At 45.2% G+C, this 22,017-nt stretch overlaps 2 protein-coding genes across 6 annotated transcripts in view; one reads left to right on the forward strand and one right to left on the reverse strand.

Moving 5' to 3' along the window:
- The first annotated feature begins 1,118 nt into the window (after positions 1-1,118).
- Positions 1,119-7,589, forward strand: GPX4 (glutathione peroxidase 4). Of its 3 annotated transcripts, none has more exons than XM_033956724.1 (7): positions 1,119-1,204; positions 2,688-2,782; positions 3,752-3,896; positions 4,020-4,171; positions 4,472-4,496; positions 6,783-6,842; positions 7,238-7,589. In XM_033956724.1, the coding sequence occupies exons 1-7, from the start codon at positions 1,202-1,204 to the stop codon at positions 7,268-7,270; spliced, it is 513 nt and encodes a 170-aa protein (XP_033812615.1). In that variant the 5' UTR covers positions 1,119-1,201; the 3' UTR covers positions 7,271-7,589. The 3 variants fall into 3 exon arrangements, with proteins under 3 accessions (XP_033812615.1, XP_033812614.1, XP_033812616.1); XM_033956723.1 differs by lacking the exon at positions 1,119-1,204 and adding an exon at positions 1,270-1,418; XM_033956725.1 differs by lacking the exon at positions 1,119-1,204 and adding an exon at positions 1,691-1,709.
- The window catches only part of SBNO2 (strawberry notch homolog 2), a 209,644-nt gene continuing 194,922 nt past the window's right edge, over positions 7,296-22,017 (reverse strand). For all 3 annotated transcript variants that reach the window (XM_033956721.1, XM_033956720.1, XM_033956722.1), the window contains one exon: positions 7,296-9,552. In XM_033956721.1, coding sequence (XP_033812612.1) covers positions 8,993-9,552 — 560 coding nt within the window. In that variant the 3' untranslated portion in view covers positions 7,296-8,992. The remainder of the gene's footprint in view (positions 9,553-22,017) is intronic.

Genomic DNA, 22,017 nt, shown 5'->3' on the forward strand with positions numbered 1-22,017 from the left:
AGTGAAAAATTAAAAAAGAAACAAGAAAGCCACCAAAAGAAACAGGCGGCTCAAGAGGACAAGAAGGAATCTCCACCGCTCAAGCGGAAGCCCAAAACCAGGCATGCAATTAAGAAGCTGGCTCCATAACAGAAGCGGAATGCCACAATCCATCCCACAGGATCACGTAGTATTTCTTATCGAGGCTAGAAGAGCCTCCATACCACTGCCGTTTGAAAGTGGCCAATTCCCGCAATTTAGCATGCCACAGCTTGGTAGGGAGACAGTCTTCTAAAATCCAGCGAGATAAGATGATTTTCTTGACTACCAGTAAGACATTATAAATAAAGCGCCTTTGGGGGGATAGACAAATCTTGTTCCAGAAGTGGCTCCTGCAGCCCCAGCAGCAAGACACCATAGTCCCACTCCACAGACTGCTTAAGGGTAGCTTCCAGCAAAGGCAGCACTGCCAATCTTTCCCGGGGGGCCCGCGTTGCCAAGGGAAAAAAAAATCCCCAAAACGAGTCCTCTGTTTAATCGGGTTTTCCTGACAACTTCGGGCCCTAGGCACGTGCCTACTTGGCTTATTGGTTAATCCTGCCCTGACCCCCTCTCCTTGATTACCGTGTGTACATTAAACATTTGAGAGACAACACCGCCGCCCCCCTTCCATTTTCCCTCTCTTGATTTCTGTGCAGGCCATAGAAAACTTTTTTAAAAATGTGTGAGTACTAAACCAAATGGAAATTACTCTTCCATAGACACAGTTAAGGAGTTTGCTCAATAATGGGGGTACTCAAACACCCACAAACTGGTTCCTATGGTATAGGTTAAGAACTATGCTTGCAGTGGATAAAGGGGTTGTTCTCTCTTCCCCCCTCCTCCATTCTCTCAGTTATTGTGAAAAGAGAAAAATGTTGGCGGTGGGTGAATAGGGTCTCAAGATTACTGCACAGGGGTGAAATGATTTGTTTACAGCCACGGCTCTTTTGCACCTCTAACCTCACGGGAAATCATATCACGCGACTAACTCAGCATTTCTGTATTACGCAACGGCAAGAAATCCCACCCTTCGTCTCTGATTGGCCGCGAACGCGACTTTGACTGACGGCTCTTTGCTCCAGTGGATGTAGGAGTGGCCTGTTATAGGGGAGGGAAAAAAAATGTGCTCGTCCGGATCTGTTTTGTCGCTCAGGGTCGCGACGCTCCAGTCGAAGTGACAATGGTAGGGCGTGGTTGTATGTGAGCTGGAGAGCGTGACTAAACACCCCTTCTCACACGGGGGTGGTACTGCCCAGGCTGGCAGGTCTCGCCTCTAGTACGCCGATTGGTCGCTCTCTGTAGCAGTGGGGTGTGGTTCCTGAGCAACCATGGTGCCCCCATTGCTAGGGGCGGTGAGTCGTACGCTGCTTCTGGGAGCGCTGAGAGGTTCAAGCATGGTGAGAGAGGCTATGGGAAGCGGTGAAGGACGTTTGGGAGCTTGTAAGGGGTGGATGGGAGAGAAATGGGCGGGGAGACCGTTCATATTTTGTCCCCCCCGTCAGGGCATAGAGTTTTACATAAAACCCCCTCCTCAAATCCTGGAAGGGGGGGAGGTGCGTTATGGAGGAGCCGCTTTCATCCTGGAGCATAGCGAACTGCTGGTTGGGCAAAGCAACTTCTAAAGTAGTGCTGATCAGCTCCCGGCCTTGGGCAGGATCCTACTTCCTGATTAGATCTGCTCACTTATGGTAACAGTTATGATTGCGCAATGAGTCTGCTCGAATTTGCGGAACTGGGCTTAAACAAGGCGCGGATGAGAGCTTTTTACTGTGCTAACCTAGTTGGTTTTAGATCCCGTCCTCTCTAGAGAGCTCAGAACGGGTTACGGTTTGCAATCATCGTCTTCCAATACATAGTTACATTCTAGACCAGGGGTAGGGAACTCCCGTCCTCGAGAGCCGTATTCCAGTCGGGTTTTCAGGATTTCTGCAATGAATATGCATGAGATCTATTTGCATGCACTGCTTTCAATGCATATTCATTGGGGAAAGCCTGAAAACCCAACTGGAATACGGCGCTCGAGGACCGGAGTTCTCTACCCCTGCTCTAGACATTGCATAGTTTAGGAATCTTGGATAGTAAATAGCTTCACAATTTCATGATAACTTTTGTGCAAACATTTTACGTTCTTTCTGGTGTGTGTTTCCTTTAGTCTTGCCATTAGACTGGATTTTTAACTTTGTTCTTTTTATCGGATTAGGGCTTGCTCTGTAAATGCAGTCATAGATGTGTAGTAGGTTGACTGGTTTTCGCCTACAGTTTGCTATATTTCCACGGTTTTTGATGAATACTTAGTATTTCCTATTTCTGTAGAATACGGGTAGACGTGTTGTAGTCTGGGTTTAAAAGCCCCCACACGCGTCGCTTCTCTTTGGCTTCATGCTTTGCCCTTTGCTGCGTTAAGTATTTAGTTTGGGCTAGAGCAGGGGGTAGGCAATTCCAGTCTTCGAGAGCCGGAGCCAGGTCAGGTTTTCAGGATATCCACAATAAATATGCATGAGATAGATTTGCATCTCAAGGAGGCAGTGCATGCAAATCCATTTCATACATATTCATTGTGGATATCTTGAAAATCTGACCTGGCTCTGAGGACCTGAATTGCCTACCCCTGGGCTAGAGCAGCATGTAGCTGCATCCAAGGTGATTTCTTTGTGTTTGTGTTACAGTGTGCGCAGGTGACAGATTGGAAGACGGCCAACTCAATTTATGATTTCTCAGCCAAGGATATTGATGGGAATGAGGTATCCTTGGATAAATACCGGTAAGTGGATTTGACTACTCCTCTTCTATCAGCTTGAACAGCTGTAGTAGCTCATCATTGTGTGCTAAACTGGAAGAAGGAAACAGTCCGATCTCTGGCTCTGCCCCAAGCTCTATAGCTTCTGATGCAGGGAAAAATATTGGTAGGATTGTGGCCCGAAGAAGAATGATTTGACTGTTTCTGGTTTTTTTGTTTTTTTTTAAACTAATTATTTTTTTAGAGCTCAAAAGGAAGCCACAACTCTTTCTCTTGAAGTGTTTGTCAGATTAAATTGCCCATCCCATTTGCCCAGTAGAGATTCATCCACTTTGGATGTACATTAGAGAATGATTTGTTTCCGTCCCATCGCTGCGGGTTGTTGCTGCTCCATTCCTGCAAGCTCTGTCTTAACTGCACAAGCCTCAAACATTTATGACTTTAAGATGAGGACAGAGCTTACAGGAATAGGGCAGGGACAGGAAAAGAACCCATCAGGACGGCAAAATGTACATATGAATTCCACTATTCCAGTTCCTCCCTTATTTTCTTTGCCCTCCAAAATACTGGTCTCTAGAACTTTCACTAGTAAGCCACTTCAGGCCTTGCCATCTTAACCTTTGTTACAGTAGCTCCCTGTTTCTTGCTTCTGCTAGCAAATTGAGAACTTTGATTAAAAAAAAAAAAAAGCTTGTTCAGAATAAGTTTTTTTTGCAAGCTGAGGTTAAAGATGCTGTGTGTATCCCACCAATCCCTGCTGCAAAGCTTGGCAGGGTAAGTAAGGATCCATACATGACCAAACATTCAGATGAGCCAAAGGTATGTGGGGGGAGGGGTGGAGTCAACCTTTGGCTCATCTGAGTTTTTGTTTTGTGCCAACACCAGAAGCATCTGCAACTTCACTTGAATTTTTTTTTCTCCTCTTTGTTCCATATTAAGTCTCTTAACAGTGGTGGATCACATTTTTTAATCTCTTCCTACCTCTCCTCCCAGGGGATTTGTCTGCATTATCACTAATGTGGCATCTAAATGAGGAAAAACTGCCGTAAACTACACTCAGCTTGTCCAGCTGTATTCCAGTTATGCTGAGAAGGGTTTACGGATACTTGGCTTCCCCTGCAACCAGTTTGGAAAACAGGTATATGGAGTTTACATCATGCTAAAATGATGTGGTGGTGGCACCATTGGGAAATGGTGCAGCAGAGAGTTTAGTTATGCCTGGTATGGTACTATCTTAAGATTTATTCTAATCTTCATGTAGGAACCAGGGGATGAAGCTCAGATTAAAGAATTTGCAGCATCCTACAATGTACAGTTTGACATGTTCAGCAAAATAGATGTGAATGGAGATGGTGCTCACCCATTGTGGAAGTGGATGAAGGAGCAACCCAAGGGAAGAGGAATGTTGGGCAAGTAAGTGATGCAGCCATAGGAAGGGGCATAATGGAGATGGGGATTGCTATGTGCACTAATCAAATGAAATTCACCTGTGGAAACTGCAGCAGCTATGGTGGTTCTGTTGCTAGATGGGGATTTTATTTTTTTAGAGCTACAGGACCTCTCATGATTGTAATTGTGGTGGTCCATTTTTTTGGGGGGAGGGGATTTTATTTATTTTTTTAGAGCTACAGGACCTCTCGTGATTGTAATTGTGGTGGTCCTTCCCCCCCCCCTACAATTTCTAACTTCCTGCCTTTTGTTTCTTTTCTCTAGTGCTATTAAATGGAATTTCACAAAGGTAGGCCAGACTTTATCTGAGCAGTAAAATGGTTTTAACTTGTAATTTTCCGTTGTTTTTGCCGAGTCTTGGATGATGTCTAGGAGCTTTTAGGCCACCCTTGTGGGCAGGGAGGGGTTTACATGTGAAAAGTCCCTTCAGGAGCAGCTTGTGGTTTGAGACTTCTCTGATGCAGCCTGTGTGTTTTCCTGGTATATACTATGACTTGTATTTTTATGCTGCAAAACTGAAGTTGGGGAGGGACAGTGTGTTTGCAGTTCTATGATATGCACTAGCTTTTTTTCCTGACATTATGGAGGATAGACAAGGCTTTACTGAAATCAATGTTATCTGAACATAATACAATATAGCAGTGCTTTCCAACCCAGCCTTGGGGCACACCTAGTCAATCCAGGTTTTCAGGATACCTACAGGATGTGAGGAATTGTTGGTCTTATTTACCATCCCTTTCCTAATATTATAATGCCTCTATAGCTCCTTAGTGCTTTCTCATTTTGAGTATTGTGTTAAATTCTGGGTGCTGTATCTCAAATATAGCAGAATGTTATTAAAAGTTCAAAGAAAACTAAAAGGGGATGGAACTCCTCCTAATATGAGGAAAGGCTAGAGTTTAGGACTTGCCAGTTTGGAAAAGACAGCTGAGGGGAGAATTGAGGTCTACAAAATCCTGAATGATGTAGAAACGAGTAAGAAATAAATCAATTTACTTTTACCCAAAGTACAAAGATTAGAACAATCAGTTGCATGGAATTATTTTTTTCACTTAATAGTTAAGCTTTGGACCTCCTTAGACGATGTAACAGCAGTTCATGTGTCCACATTTAAACAAGGTTTGTCCAAGTTTTTGGAGGAAAAGTCCATAGTCTGATTGGGGGGAGTTACTGCATGCCCTGGGATTGGTAGCATGGAATGCTACTATTTTGATATTCTGCCATGTAGTTGTGATCTGGATTGGCTACTATTGGAACAAGATATTGGACTAGATGGACTATTGGCCTGACCCAATATGGCTGCTATTATATTCTTAAAGTGTATGACATTCTGCATACATTAAACTGTGTAAACTCTTCATGCATATTCATTATGAGTTTCTTCAAAACTTGACTAGCTGTGCCCTAAGAACCACTGTGAACCAATAATAGTAAAGAGAACTGAGCAGTCATTCCCAGTAAGCATGCAGATATGTATTTAGAGGGGCATAATCAAAACAAACATCTAAGTCTAATTTGGTCGTATGGCAATAGACGCACAAAGTAGCCAGTGGGAAAATGTCTATTCTCGAAATACATCTAAAAGACTATTTGCAAAAATATATATCTATAGCTGGGTGTCTATTTTTATACCACAGTTTCAACCCAAAATTAGTCTTAAGTCCCAAACGTCCAGAACAAGAACATTTGGATGTGGGAGGAGCTAGCATTGTGGTGGACTGGCCACCCAAACATGGCAACAGGGCACTGCTGTGAACTTCACAAAAAAGGTGCCATATAAACATCTCACCAGAACTCTCCTTTATAGGATATGGTGAGTTACCCCAAAACACACTATACCTACCTGTCTACAACCCCAGTAGCTCTTATGGCAGTACAGTATGGTTTTGGTGGACTCGCACATTTTCCACTATGAATGTTGTGGTTAGAGTGGCTTATGGACCTGGGTCGTTCTCTCTATGGTTTAATAGCCTATCCCCAGGCTATTTAAGAGACATGTATGCAGCTCTATTAGGCTTTCCTATACTAGGTGCTGATGTTCTGAAGATATGTACATTTTTATTCTGATCTTTGAGGGGGGTCAGTGAACACTGGGAGTGTGTGTGGGTCTTTACTTTTTTTTCTCTACAGTGGTTATCTGGTCACTTTGGATACCTTTTGAACGCTTATATATATAAGTTCTGTCTAGGAAGTCTCGTAAACCTTCAATTATCCCTGCAGGACTAAGTCTAGGTTGGCCCACATCTCGCACTAACCACTCCTCCAGATACACCCCTTTTAGCTTTGTGTACACAGCAGCATTCAGAGGCCTCAAAAGTCCCTTGGACAAGTACCGACTTGGGGGGTTTTTTAGATGTTTGTTTAGATTATGAGCCCTGTAATCAGACTAACCTGACCTATGGTGTGAATACCACTGGAAGTTTAGAGCAGCAACAAATCTTTGAGATTCTGTTGAGCTGCTGTGGTGCTGGAAGCTTTTAGCTTTCACACTGTGCTCATTAGTCAATAGTAGGCACACAAAAGGCATTTGCAGCTGCTGTAGATGAGACTTAATTTTATTTTTTTAATTTGGCAGTTTCTCATTAGTCGACAAGGGCATGTGATGAAGAGATACAGTCCCATGGATGATCCAGTTGTAAGTAAGCTTTCCATTTCATAGAGGACAATAAAAGTAGGCTTGCTTATAGGGGGCTGGAGGGTATGATTGAGTCTTGTTGGATCAAGTGCAATTTAGTGACTAATCTAGTCCTTGTACTATGCCAGAAAAAATGGAGTTTGTCATGTAATGCTATAGCAACTATTCATAAGATTCCAAGAAGGGCATAAGATGTAAAGGGGGGGGGGGGGGTTGTCAAGATGCACAGTCAACTTTTTTCAACATTTTGTAAGGTCCAGGGTCAGCACTAGTGGTGATCAGGATATCTACCCTAGCCCTTTGTTTAATAGCAACCTAGATGGGTTGTTCCTAGCTGTCTACCCCTATCTGAATTTTTGTACAGTAAGAATGCCTCCTGTTTTCTGTTCTGGTAGGTGATTGAGAAGGACCTGCCCCAGTACCTGTAGAGATGTTGCTGTTTTTGGGATCTGCTCTGTGAGGTGACTTCAGTCCAAGCATTATGAAGGTCTGTTTCCAAACCAGGCCATGGATGAGGCAGACTGGATGACATGCATTGTGCATCAGCGGGTGGAAGGATCCAAGCAGAGAACAAATCCACAAGCAGGTTTCAAACTTATGGTAGGGGCTTCTGTTAGTTTCATACTAGAGGACTCTATATCTAGCCTTTTACTTCATTGTGAATTAAAATAATTCATTTTCTAAATATGAAAACTTCTGTACTTGTAACTCTATTACATCTTTAATAAAGGTAGTGGGTAAAATTCACCCCACAACTGGAAGTCTCTTGTTCTTATCTTCCCTCCCACCCCAACCAAGTCATACAAATCTGTGCACAAAAAGTATAGTATCCTGTTCATTCAAATCTTTACTGGGCTGAATGCAAAACTAGCTTCAGGTACAAGTAGAAAATTTAGGAATTAGTTGAAGGCACATTAAAAAAAAAAAAAGCTTTACATATGTACATCTTTAATTATAAATATGCCCATAAATGAGGCAGAAGGCAGATTTAAAGTAAGTGCCATTAGGCATTGGAACATTGCTGTTTTAAAATGTCTTACAATAATTTAAAGAAACTGGTTATAACTTGTACCAGCATTGGTTCAGGCTGAGTCCTGGGAGGAAGAGAAATAAGATACATTGATACTCTTTGAAACCTCCAGGGACACAGTGAATCATTTTAATGCCCCTGTGCTGGGGGGAGAAATGCTGCATTGTCCACCGCCTGCTCCTAAAAGCAGTAAGAAAGTTTCCAGGTCCTGAACACTTGGGTTACTACAAATCTAGAGTAGTAACTTCAGCTTTATGAAGGTTGCATTATAAACCAGTAGATGTGTATAAATTTATAAAGTCAGATCAACTTTGTGCACAGTAAACCTACATATCTTATGCAATTGGGCTTGCCAGCTGAGAACCATACTGCCTCCTTTACCTATAGTGCTAAACTATGTATCAAGGCCCAAGATGTCTGTGCTCTGGCTGTAGTTCAGCACCTGATGATACCTGCATAGTAGCACTGCTGATGGGAGAAAATAAAACAAGGTAAAGATAACTTAGAGTAGACTTAAGGCAGCTTGAGCCTTCATGCTCAATGCTGGAGAGGAGGGAGGATGGATTGATTAACACAAGAGAGGAAATTATTTGAAACCCTGCTCACCTCCTTAAGTAGTAGCTGATTCTTTGGTATAAGAAATCATATGTTTCTTGCATGCTGCTGTCCCCCTGACATCCAACAGCCAGGTCATTGCTAACAGAACATGACAGCCGATAAAAACTGCAAGACTCAACAGATTTCAGTAAGCCTAAGAAGCACTGCATGCAGCCATTCCTTGAGTGCAATACAGGACTGCAATATTACAACTACCCCTCTTCGCCTGGAAGGAGGCAGGGCTGGGGAGTACAAACACCCTGAGAGTGAGAATAAGCCATGTTTTGTATTACCTATAACACATGGAGTTAGAGAAAACAGTTAGCTGCAGCCCTGTAGCATCGTCCTAGCTGGGCCAGCTGCTATGGATCAGCAAACCTTTCTCTTTAAGGTATTTATAGAGAGATATCTATATAAATCTAGATATCTGTCTCTCTATAATCTTATAAATAAATTTAAGAGCTATACTCCTTATCCCCTTTTCCATAAATAGTTATTTAAAAGCAGCCTCTGTTCTGTGGCTTTAGCCAGCATCCCAAAACCCTGCCAGTGTTTCACCCCCATACTGGATGACACTCTGACGGTCAGTGCTTGGACTGTCCTGGAGAGGTATGTTTAGTGTACTCAACATTTCTTCCAAAATCTCCCGGAAGTTCAGCTCTTCCTGTTGCTGCTGCATGTGCAGATGTTCCTGAAGTAGTGGCAGTGGTTCCTGGGATGCAGTGTTGCTGTGTCCAACTACACTCCGGTTCTGGTTCTCAAATGAAGGTATGAATCCAAAGTGCAAAGTGGCTGGCTCAGCTGGGAAGGGCACAGTGCCAGCCATATCCTGTGACGGTGTGGTGTTCGGCAACAGGTTGTTCATAGGGCTATGGGTTAAGTCTACAACTTCATCAGGTGCTAAAAAGTAGCTAGAGAGAGGGAGTGGCTGCAGGTGCTGCTGAGGGAAGGAGTAGGGAAGGGCTGGAAGCTGTGTCTTGTCCTCTAGCATGCTGCCTTCTTTCTGCTTGCGTTTTACACTTGCATCCATCTGCCTCAGGTCTTCCAATACTCTATGCACACAACTCTCTGGGATTTTTATTCCTTTAAAAAGAACAAAACACAGCTGAAGTTTGTCTTTCATAAAATCTCCTGTGCAGATATTCACTGCCTAGTACCCTTAAGAGCCAGGAGGCTTCTTGCCCCATGCAAACATCACACTAGCAGATAAGGACTGTATGTCTGAATAACAATGTATGTACTGTATTCTTTGCTCTATAAGATGCACCTTTTTCCCCCCCAAAAGTGGGTGGAAATAAGGGTGCATCTTATGGAGCAAATACTAACTAACCCCTCCCTACCTTAATTCGTCCAGCGCTATAGGACAGAAGCTTTCAGCTCTGAACCCTGTACCACCTCTGGTGGTAGGCCAGGATAGGGCACAGGGCAGGCCTAGTGACGGGTAGAGTGGGCCCCTCACCCCTTACCTCCTCTGGTGATCCAGCGCTGTAGGGCAATAGCTTTCAGCCTCCTGCTTTCTCCTGAGTAGCAGTGTCAGAGCGGCAAGAAAGCAGGTGCAAGTTTTTTGCTTCCTGCCTTGTCCCGCACCACTCTGAATGGCTGGCTGGCTGCCCCAGTTGTTGCAAAAACTGAAGCAGCCATTCACAGAGCGGCGCAGGACAAGGCAGGAAGCGAAAAACTCGCACCTGCCTTCTTGCTGCTCTGACTCTGGTGCTGCTGCTCAGGAGAAAGCAGGAGGCTGAAAGCTCCTGCCCTACAGCGCTAGACCACCGGAGGAGGGGTGGGGGGCCCATCCTGCCTGTCAATAGGCCTGCCCTGTGCCCTAGCCTGGCTTACCCCCAGAGGGGGTACAGAGCTTGGCAAGGAGAGTAGGGTTGGGTGCAGAGCCTGGCAGGGAGAATTTAGTTCAGAATGTGTTTTTTCTTGTTTTCCTCCTCTAAATCTAGGTTGCGTCTTATGGAGTAAAAAATATGGTATAAGGTAAGTCTCGAACTCTTGAGGGCATTCTGCTAACAACTTGAATTTTACTTTCTCTGTAAAGGTTATAGTAGACAGAAATGAAAAATTCTGTTTTCATGTATCTTTAGAGCTAGAGAGAAAAGCTTATTGAAAAATGTAACTGTGTATACATAGTTAAGTGACATCATTTGGTCTATCCAATCTGCTCATCTAGGCAATCAAGTTGTATCTGCTATTCCATACAACTTACACCATTTTAAAGTAAGAAATGCATGTAGGAGCCCTTTTACTAAAGCATAACACATGTTAAATGCTAGGAAGCCCATTTCATACTTACGGGCTTCTTAGCATTTAACATGTGCTATGCTTTAGTAAAAGGGCCCTACATGGAGTCTTTTCTACCTCTGAGTTGTTGTTGTTATTTTTTTCAATATCTTTATTCATTTTTCAGTCTAAAAACAATGCATAAAGGAATACAGTGGTGCCTCGCATAACGGACGCCTCGCACAGCGAACGCTGCGCACAACGAACTTTATGTCTTGATTCGTACAACGAACTTCGTTTCACACAACGAAGTCGCCCGAGCTGCATCCTTCCGCGCAGGCACTGCGCTTAACTGCCCTCTCTCCGCCTGGCTCCCTCTTGCCCCCCCCGACTCCCCGACACGATCGGGGCAAGAGGGAGCCCAAGCCCTCTTGCCCCCCCGACTCCCCGACACGATCGGGGCAAGAGGGAGCCCAAGCCCTCTTGCCCCCCCGACTCCCCGACACGATCGGGGCAAGAGGGAGCCCAAGCCCTCTTGCCCCCCCGACTCCCCGACACGATCGGGGCAAGAGGGAGCCCAAGCCCTCTTGCCCCCCCCGACTCCCCGACACGATCGGGCCAAGAGGGAGCCCAAGCCCTCTTGCCCCCCCGACTCCCCGACACGATCGGGCCAAGAGGGAGCCCAAGCCCTCTTGCCCCCCCGACTCCCCGACACGATCGGGCCAGGAGGGAGCCCAAGTCCTCCTGGCCACGGCGACCCCCTAACCCCACCCTGCACTACATTACGGGCAGGAGGGATCCCAGGCCCTCCTGCCCTCGACGCAAACCCCCCCTCCCCCCAACGACCGCCCCCCCCAAGAACCTCCGACCGCCCCCCAGCCGACCCGCGACCCCCCTGGCCGACCCCCACGACACCCCCAACCCCCTTCCCCGTACCTTTCTGTAGTTGGCCGGACAGACAGGAGCCAAACCCGCCTGTCCGGCAGGCAGCCAACGACGGAATGAGGCCGGATTGGCCCATCCGTCCCAAAGCTCCGCCTACTGGTGGGGCCTAAGGCGCCTGGGCCAATCAGAATAGGCCCGGGAGCCTTAGGTCCCTCCTGGGGGCGGGGCCTGAGGCACATGGGCCCAACCCGACCATGTGCCTCAGGCCCTGCCCCCAGGAGGGACCTAAGGCTCCCGGGCCTATTCTGATTGGCCCAGGCGCCTTAGGCCCCACCAGTAGGCGGAGCTTTGGGACGGATGGGCCAATCCGGCCTCATTCCGTCGTTGGCTGCCTGCCGGACAGGCGGGTTTGGCTCCCGTCTGTCCGGCCAACTACAGAAAGGTACGGGGAAGGGGGTTGGGGGTGTCGTGGGGGTCGGCCAGGGGGGTCGCGGGTCGGCTGGGGGGGCGGTCGGAGGTTCTTGGGGGGGGGGGGGGCGGTCGTTGGGGGGAGGGGGGGTTTGCGTCGAGGGCAGGAGGGCCTGGGATCCCTCCTGCCCGTAATGTAGTGCAGGGTGGGGTTAAGGGGGTCGCCGTGGCCAGGAGGACTTGGGCTCCCTCCTGGCCCGATATTGTCGGGGAGTTGGGGAATCGGCGGGGCAAGAGGGCTTGGGCTCCCTCTTGCCCCGATCGTGTCGGGGGGGCAAGAGGGCTTGGGCTCCCTCTTGCCCCGATCGTGTCGGGGAGTCGGGGGGGCAAGAGGGCTTGGGCTCCCTCTTGCCCCGATCGTGTCGGGGGTGCCAGGGACCACACGGAGTCACCCACCGTACCACCCGATTCGGGTAAGCGCAGGTATCGGTGGGTGGCTTATTTGCGGGGGGGTGCCTTATTTTACATTTTTTTCTAAAAGGGGGGGGCTGTCTTATTTGATGGCCCTGCCTTATCATCGGGGAAACACGGTAGAAAAAAAAAAAAAATGAACAGTTAAGTCCCAGTTTTTGCCGCTGAGACTCTGCCCTCTCTCACTGTAAAATTAGACTCTACTTAGTCTGTCTTTAAATTTAAAAAATGTGTGTTGTTTTAAAAAACAATTATGTTTTTAGATGTATCTAAATAAAAATAATAACCAAAAATTTATCTTTTTTTATGTCATCTTAGCATATTTTATGCTGCAGAACGAATTATTTTTTTTTACATGTATTCTTATGGGAAAACGCGTTTCACATAACGAACGTTTCGCATAACAAACTTGCTCCTGGAACCAATTAAGTTCGTTGTGTGAGGCACCACTGTACATACAAGTAGTTTGAAAAACAGCACTTACATCTATCAATAAATACATGAGAAACCATTTTCACCCCCCTCCCCTGGATGTGCAAATTAGAGAATGACACGGTGACAAAATTCATCACCGTTCCCGTCCCCGCAGATAACCACGGGAAACAATCTTCATGTCATTCTTTAAGGAAAGAGGGAATAATCAGAGTATAATTGGGCACAACCACTGACCCGTAAGCTTTGTTTTGAAGAATGCTGGTGTAGAAGGACCGAGGTTGAAATAGACACTAGAAAATGACATGGGATTATTTCCCGCGGTTATCTGCGGGGACGGGAACGGTGATGAATTTTGTCACCGGGTCATTCTCTAGTGCAAATCAAACCAGTAATAGGGGAATAAACCATTTAATTAAAATTGGTCAATGGACCCCATGTCAGATTAAACAACTTGTTATTACGCATTAGTTCAGACTTAATTTTCTTGTATTTATAACACAAGCATAATGAATTCCACCAAAAAGTGAAATTTAATTGGTCAAAATTCTTATTTTTAGTGACCATTTGCATGGCTACCCCAGTCATTACATCAAGTAATCTGCTCTTATGTCTATCTTTTGGCGGAGTAGGAGATAACAACATCCCACAGATTACCATGTCATACGACAGTGGAATTGCACTCTCCAGGATCAAATTAATATGTCCCCATATAGACTTCCAAAAATTGAGTATCAAAGGACAATAGAACAACAGATGATCCAGTGTCCCTATGTAAAGATGACAGTGCCAGCATCTATTAGGTTTTGAACTATCTAGCTTTTGTAATCTAAAAGGGGGTCCAAAAACTTCTATGCAACAACAAAAAAAAGCCATGTTTGTCTCAAATGCTGTCACAGTACATCCCATCCTCCAAGTTCAAATTCATGGCCATTGAGATGCAGAAATCTGCCACTTTATCTCAATGCTCCAAATGTCTTTAAGACTAGTTTTAGATTTTTTATTCAGATATTAATTTATACCACTTGACTGCCTGATGCCCTAGCAAATCTGTCTGGAAGCACAGGCCCGGCAAGCTATACTGATCCTTTAAATTTTGCAAATCAGGGAACTAAGACTTCTCCAAATGAAGTCAGATGGTGAAACTCAGATTGGAGGCAGGGAGAGTCGACAACGCTGTAGGATTGGAAAAGTTTTAATTGCTGGTTGCTAAGGTTTGATTTTGGAGAACACGGAACAAATAATTTAGGAATATGAACAAGATGAGTGATGGGGATATGCATTGCATCATCATCTGATTTTTCAGATAAGTGACTGTATTTTATCATTTTTGGCGATGGGGAACATTCAAAGTGCAATGATGGTTCCTAAGATTTCTTTCCTCCATTTTGAGAAATATTTGGCAGTGAGCACTTCTTTCACTAAGCACCAATGTGTTTCAACACCTCGGTTGTGATATTCATATTTATTTATTTTTGAAATCCTAAATATAGGAAAAGGGCCCCTTAAGTTTGCTTTGATGCCATGTTTTTGTTCTATAGGAATCTTCTGTGCTTATCAGTCATTGTTTCTGTTCTCGCCACTTTCCCTGGGAGGGTATTGTAGGCATCCACAACCCTCTCCTTAAAGTAGTTCCTGATACTACTGTACTAAGTCTACCCTGCAAACTCAATTCATGTCCTCTAGTTCTTCTGCTTCCTGAAGATTTGTTTGTATATTAATAACTTTCAACTATTTAACTGTCTGTTTAATATCTCCTTTTCTCTAGGGTCTACACATGCAGGCCTTCAACTCTCTTTTAATATGTCCTGTGGTGCAAATCACTTAACAGGCTAGTCAATTTCCTTTGCACTACTTCAAGTTTTTTTGTTTTATAGGCTCCTCAAAACTAAACACAATATCTCAAGTGGGGCATTACAAAGAACCTGTATAAGGACATTAACACCTCCATTCTTATGCTGGCCTCGCATCTTTCTAGCTTTAGATATCACCTTGAGATGCTCAGACATTTTCACTCCAAGGTCCCCTGTTCACACATATCAGCCTCTTGCCCCCTATCACATGTATGTTTTGGGTGAAAGTGCTTTAAGAAGAAAAAAACAAGATATGAAAGAGGAGGTTTGAGTGCCTTCTGCTGCTTGTTTCCCACCTCTACAGCTATTCTTTGATTTATAGGTACTGTCACCCTAGTTAAGAGGATAGAACATTTTTTCAGAATGAGTCAATTAAGGTCAGAGTGAGGTGTAGTCTACTCTTATCAAGTTAATTGTGGTTCCTTTACATATTAATGATAAAATAACATAAAATGTACCAAATAACTTTAAGGGAGTTTAGGAACAGAGAAGGCATAATTCAATTTAAACATATTTTAAATACTAACAACATGAAAACACCAGTCTACCATTGAAATGGGGGTTATCTAGTCTTTTGCATTACATGCCAAATGTATGTGTTTCTCCTAGTTTGTGAGAGGTTGTATATCTGCACCTGGTACAAAGAACTCCTGGCTTTGAGAGTCTCATTACTGGAGGTTAGAGCAGAGCAGCTATGGCATTGGTAAGGAAGACAAGAGAATGTCATGGATAGAAGCAGTGAACAGAGAAAAAAAAGGGAATCTCCGTAGTATGAAGTACTGTGCATCTATTTAAGTAAAATTTTCATTGAATGTGCAGAAATAAACTGAACAACAATATATGTTACCAGATCCTAAGGCTGTTATCACAAACCTTGTAAAATAAAAACAAACAAACATTGGAATGAAACTGATTTTTTTTTTTTTTAAATGTACACTGGACAACTGTTACTAATAAAGAAAGATCACCTAAGACAGAGCTACTACTGTAATATAAATTCTAAGGTTAAGTTCAGTCATTGTTTTTTCAAAATGTCTTTCCTGACCCGATACACAAGCTTGAAGATGGGTATGCTGCTGTCTTTAATTAAGTTCTTCCCATGCAGTCACTAGCCTTCTGACGTTCTGTTGTACCAGTATCAATCTTCAGAAGCTTATTATATGGTAGTTCTTTGTTAGAAATTCAGCAACAATCTGTTTTGCACCATATTTAGTTTGTCATATATACTTGATAATTCTTTCAGTAAATAACATCACACTAATGTCACTTTTGCACACTAAAAAAAATATGTAAGCAGTATTCTGCTGGTCAGTTATGCAAAGTGGTGCATGACATTTATTTTGGTACAAATTACCCAAATTTGCTTAAATTATGCTGTTAAACATAAGCAGATGACAAAATCTACAGTTCCCATTCCCTCCCCCCAAACATCATGTAGTAATGTGGTCTACGCCAGTGGTTCCCAACCCTGTCCTGGAGGATCACCAGGCCAATCGGATTTTCAGGCTAGCCCTAATGAATATGCATGAGAGATTTGCATATAATGGAAGTGAGAGGTATGCAAATCTGTTCCATGCATATTCATTAGGACTATCCTGAAAACCCTAATTGGCCTGGTGGTCCTCCAGGACAGGGTTGGGAACCATTGGTCTACACTAAATATTAAACAGGATAAAATATTGTGACATTCTGTGTGGACTGTTAATTTGATATTTGTTTCACCATTGGTGATTTTTATTTATTATAGCAGCAAGGTCACCTGGAAAGAGAGCATCACCAAGGTGTGGTAAAAAGCAATTGTGTTGCTAGGAGCTTGGTTCTAACTGATAGAGCAGTGTATCGCACAGTTGGTGGAGGGGGAGGGAAAGATGCGCTGGCAGTGGCTGACTGCTTACAAGACATGCCTCTCACAGCGAGAGGCACATCCTGAAGCAGTCAGCTGCTGCCGCCAGCGCATCTCCTCCTCCCTGGCATCCTTGCCTCTTTTTCTGTACCCCTCACTGGCGGGTCAGGGCCCCATCTGGAGATCCTTTGCGCATGCACAGATATCGACAGGATGATGTCATGCATGTGTTTGACATTGTGTTAATGTCCGCACACTTCTGGCTGCCCTCGAACCGTGGCTCCCAAAGTTTGCGAGACACCGTGACAGAGTATTCTAATGTAATGAGGTTCTCTCACTTGCTGCTAAGAGAGATCTTGACAAGGGAAGGGTTAGGGTTGCTGTTGTAAATCAGTGATTCATTTTCTAGGAATGTAGATGGTTGGTGGGTATGCGAATTGCTTGATAACTTGCTTGCCTGGAGCAAAGGTGGCAGATTTCACATGTCACTGAGATAAGATTTTAGGGAGTGGACAGGACTTGCTAGCTCTGGGGTTACCTGTAGGTACTGAAGATATAGGAAAGGGGATAAAAGTCAAATTTAGAATTTCAGGTAGGAATTTTAAAACTAGACATTTTCATTCCATATGCAGGGCTCTAGAATAGCAATGTGTGAATAAGATGGTGGTGGTGGTGGTGCTGCTGCAAGGGTTTTAGATTTGTTAGATGCTGGACAACCTTAAAGGGAAATATGAACGGTTCTATTCCAAAATACGTTTTTTCCCTCATTGTGGGGAAAGGGTCTAATGTTTGCCTCTCTGCCATTCCCACTCATATCTCAGGTCCTACAGAAGATACTGCAAGCCAAGGTCATCCTTGTTACCCCCACTCCCTCTCTGACCCAGACAACTCTGGTTCACCCTCTTACTGTCCTCAGTAGTGGACCGACCGACCAACATGACTATGAACTCAACAGACTTTGCTAACTCAATAAGAGGGCAAATTATTGTACCTAAACCCTGAACTTAATAGCCTGGATGTGACTGCAGGAAATCTATGACATCATTTTAGTCTCCAGAAAAGACTTAACTAGGTAATCCTATATGTTTTTATCTCATCAACTGTACAGTATTTGACTTACCTACTTTACCTTTTTAAATCAGGGCTCAAAACCACCTTGGTGAACCTTTCCCTATTTGCACTGCAGGCAGATTATGATAAAATTGAAGGCATGCCAATCCCGCTCCATCAACTGGTGTCATGGTTTATGAGAGGACTGATGAACAAATAGTTGCTGGTCAGAAAACCCACACCATCTTGTGACCTTAATATTGTTTTGGCACAACTACTTGACACTCCCCTCCCTTTTGAACCTCTGGGGCATGCTACCCTCAAACATCTCACATGGAAGACCCTATTCATTGTAGCTGTAATGTCATCCAGGAGAATCCATGAACTGCAACTCTAATCCACTATCCACCATACACATAATTCTTTCAGAACAAGGTTATTCTGCACACCCACCCTATATTCTAGTCATCATCTCGGCATGTCACCTCAGTCAGTACATTGAACTACTTCCCCAAGCTACACTCCAGCTGAGCAGAATCTGTTCTTCATTCACTCAGCTGAGGTAGTACAGCAGAGCTTGTCATCATAAAAACAGATACTGTATGACAAAGTTATGTCCGGCTCTTTGTAACATTCAATCCAAACAATCCAGGCAATGTTCCCACTAAACTGCATAGCTGCGCACATCTTTTGAAGACCTTGTGCAGCAATTCAGGACTGTTGTGCAGCAGGAGCAGCACTTCCCCACCACCATCCTGGCTGCTTCATTTGCTTCTCTAAACGAGCAGCAGCCGAGGCAAAACAGAATACCTTGCTCTCCCACCGACTGTACTCGTGGCCTTAATATGATCAGCTTTGGCTCTGACCCAGAACCAGATGTTGGAAGGGCATAACCAGCAGCTATGCAGACTGAGACTGCAATTGCGAGAGTGAGGTAGGCTGTTTTGCCACTGCTGCTGTACATTTAGAGAAGCAGTGGCAGTGGCTATGGGACGTAAGAGGGGAAGTGCTGCTCTTGGTGCATGGCCCAAGAGGAAGCAGCAGCAGGGTGTCAGGTGAGAAAGAGACAAGAGGGAGATATAATGAAAGGTAGGAGGAGGTGAGAGAGAGGAAGACAGCTGATGGCAAGAGAGAGGGGGGGCTGATGCTTTATGGGAGAGACAGAAGGGAGATATGATGAAAGGTAGGAGGAGATGAGAGAGAGGAAGACAGTTTATGGCAAGAGAGAGAGGGGGGAGATATGATGAAAGGTAGGAGGAGGTGAGAGAGAGGAAGACAGTTGATGAAAAGAGAGAGGGGGCTGATGCTGTATGGGAGAGACATATGATGAAAGGTAGGAGGAGGTGAGAGAGGAAGACAGTTGATGAAAAGAGAGAGGGGGCTGATGCTGTATGGGAGAGACATATGATGAAAGGTAGGAGGAGGTGAGAGAGAGGAAGATTGGATGGAAAGAGGGGGCTGATGCTGTATGGAAGTGGGGAGACACTAGGAGATACTGATGGAAGGTGGGAGACAGAGGACAGATGGTGTGAGGAAGAGACAAAGATGAGATAAGATGGGGGAAAGTGAAAGGTGAAACGCTGGATGGAAGTGTGGGGGGAAGTGACAAGAGAGGTGGCCAACACTGGAAGGAAGGGGAAAGAGAGAGGGGAAAAAGCTGTATGATGGAGGGAGACAAAGGCTTGGATGGAAGAGAGGAGAAATAGGAGAAAAATATGATGAAAGGGGAAGGAGGTGAGAGAGGAAGACACTGGATGAAAAGAGAGAGGGGCTGATGCTGTATGAAGGGGGGAGATGCTAGGCGATACTGATGGAAAGGGAGAGAAGGGTAGATACTCTATAGAAGGGGATGAGGAGACAGAGGGCAGATTGGATGGAAGAAGGGAAGAGGGTAGATGGGGAAGAGACAAAGGTGGGAGATGATGGATGGAAAGGAGAGAGGAGGCACAGCAGATGCTGTATGGAAGTGGGGGAGAGACAAGAGATTGCCAACAATGAATGGTAGACAGACAAGAGGAAAATATGGATGGAAGGGAGAGAAAGAGAGGGGGCAGATGCTGTATAGAAGTGGGGAAGACAGATTATGGATAGAGCAGGGGAAAGAGAGGGCAGATGTGGGGGAGGGGGGAGGGGAGAAGATAGAGAGGAAAGAGATGATGAAAGGAGGGAAGCAAAAGGGGAGATACTGGAAACCAGAGAGTAGTACGAACACATTTAGAAAAAGTAGATAGCCAGACAACGAAGATAGAAAAAATAATTTTATTTTTAATTTAAGTAGTGTGGTAGCTATGTTAATAAACAATAAGTAAAAATAAGTAGAAAATGGAAATAAGATTAATCCACCGTGGTTGCAAGTTTTCCACTATCTACAGGATTAATCTTTCAATTTGAACTTTCAGCTGCTTTTGACAGTGATCATCAACTTTTATTAAAGTTGTTGGGTGATATTAGAATCTCTGATAGAGTGCTGAATTGGTTCAATGGCATCTTGACTGAAAGGACTTAGGGCCAAATTCAATAAACAGCATCCTGATTGTAGGTGGCGGTAGGTGTCCTACCATTGTCTAACCAGCCAATCAGGATGAATGTTAAAAAAAACAAAACACACCCTGAGGCATACCGCTTATACTGTAGGTGTCTGTCACGGTTGAGGGAAATGCATTGGGACACTTAAGCTCGCCCAAGGTTGGGTGTGGGCGTGGTTTCACCTAGAAGTGACCGAGTTTAAGTGGCCCTAGGCGTTTCCCTAGGGCTGCGATAAGCGCCTGAAATGTAGGCCAACAAAAAGCTTGTCTACATTTCAAATAGACGCGGCTACCACCCCCGAACCCTCTGCCACTGTCTCCCTCCTGTCACCAACCCCATTAATCCCTGGAACCCCTGACACCCCCCATTCAATTGGCAGGAGAGATGCCCACTGGCCCTGCCAATTCCCTGAACACTCTCCAACACCCACCTGACATTCACCAACATTTCCTAACACCCACCCAGCACTCCTCAACACCCTTGGACACTCATCCAACATTTTCCAACACCCAACGGACACTATCTCACACCCAAATATACCCTGACACCTCTTGACCCCTCCTACCTTTAGGAGATGGCTGGAAAGAGAGATACCCATTCCCTCTTGCTGGTAGGCCTGCCTCTTCCAAAATGCATTCTGGGATGCACCAGGGTGGGGCCTAAGGCTCCGGTTGGCAGAGGGGCCTTAGGTGCCTGGTGTCTTAGTCTTCCTTCCCAGTGCATTCTGGGATGCACTGGGAGTGGCCTAAGGATCTGATTGGCCAGATACTAAAGACCACTCCATGGGAGGAGTCTTAGGCACCTGGACCAATCAGAGCCTTAGGCCCCTTCCTGATGCATCCCAGAATGCACTAGAAAGGGGAAAGCCCAGCATTTTGGAAGAGGTAGGCCTGCTGGGTGTTAGGGGGAGTAGGCATCCCTTCTGCTGGCCATGGGAGGGAGGTATGGGAGGGGATTCGGGAAGTGTCAGGGAGGATGTTGGGGTGTGAGGGAGTGTTGGGTGAGTGTTGGAAGGTGTTGGGGAGTGTCAGGGATTGACGCGGCCGGTGGCAGGAGGGAGTGGACATCCCTCCTGCTGGGGGACTTCGGGAGTGGCGGCAGGAGCAATTGGTCATCTCTCCTGCCATGGACAGTGTCAAGTGGGGGTTTGGGGGTGGCGTGGGGATGAATTGGACAACCATCCTGCCGGCCAAGTTTGCAGGTGTGTGTGTTTCAGTGGTTTCATGCTGCAGCCTCTCAGCTGATGGGAAGGGATCAGGCACGATTCTCTAACCGGCGCCTGTGACATGGGCGCCGTTCGGGGCTGGTTAGGTGGGGTTGGGCTTCTGTTCCTTAGGGCAGATGCGATTCTGTATAAAATGCCAGTTTGCAATTCTCAGCATCTTCTTAGGCAGCTGCAGAAATAGGCTTCCTATACAGAATTTACCCCTTAAGAACATAAGCAATGCCTCTGCTGGGTCAGACCTGAGGTCCATCGTGTCCAGCAGTCCGCTCACGCGGCGGCCCAATAGGTCCAGGACCTGTGCAGTAATCCTCTATCTATACCTCTCTATCCCCTTATAATGTGAAGCATAAGGAGACAATCTTGGAAAGAGGATTGGGAGATTTCACAACATTCCTTTCTCTCCCCCCCATACTGTTTAATATTCTAATGAGTTATTTTAGCCATTTTTAAATCTAATTTGAAAGTAAAACGTTACACCTATGCTGGTAACACTACTTTGCTCATTCCGGTAATGCTTAAAAATACCATTCCTACAATTACCATACAAACCTGCATTTATTTAGTCGAAACTTGGGCTATTCAATACCAGCAAAACTAAGATGCTATGGTTAAGGTCAACATCAGCCTCTCCT

This window comes from Geotrypetes seraphini, chromosome 8, assembly GCF_902459505.1.
Source record: "Geotrypetes seraphini chromosome 8, aGeoSer1.1, whole genome shotgun sequence".
Taxonomy (NCBI): Eukaryota; Metazoa; Chordata; class Amphibia; order Gymnophiona; family Dermophiidae; genus Geotrypetes; species Geotrypetes seraphini.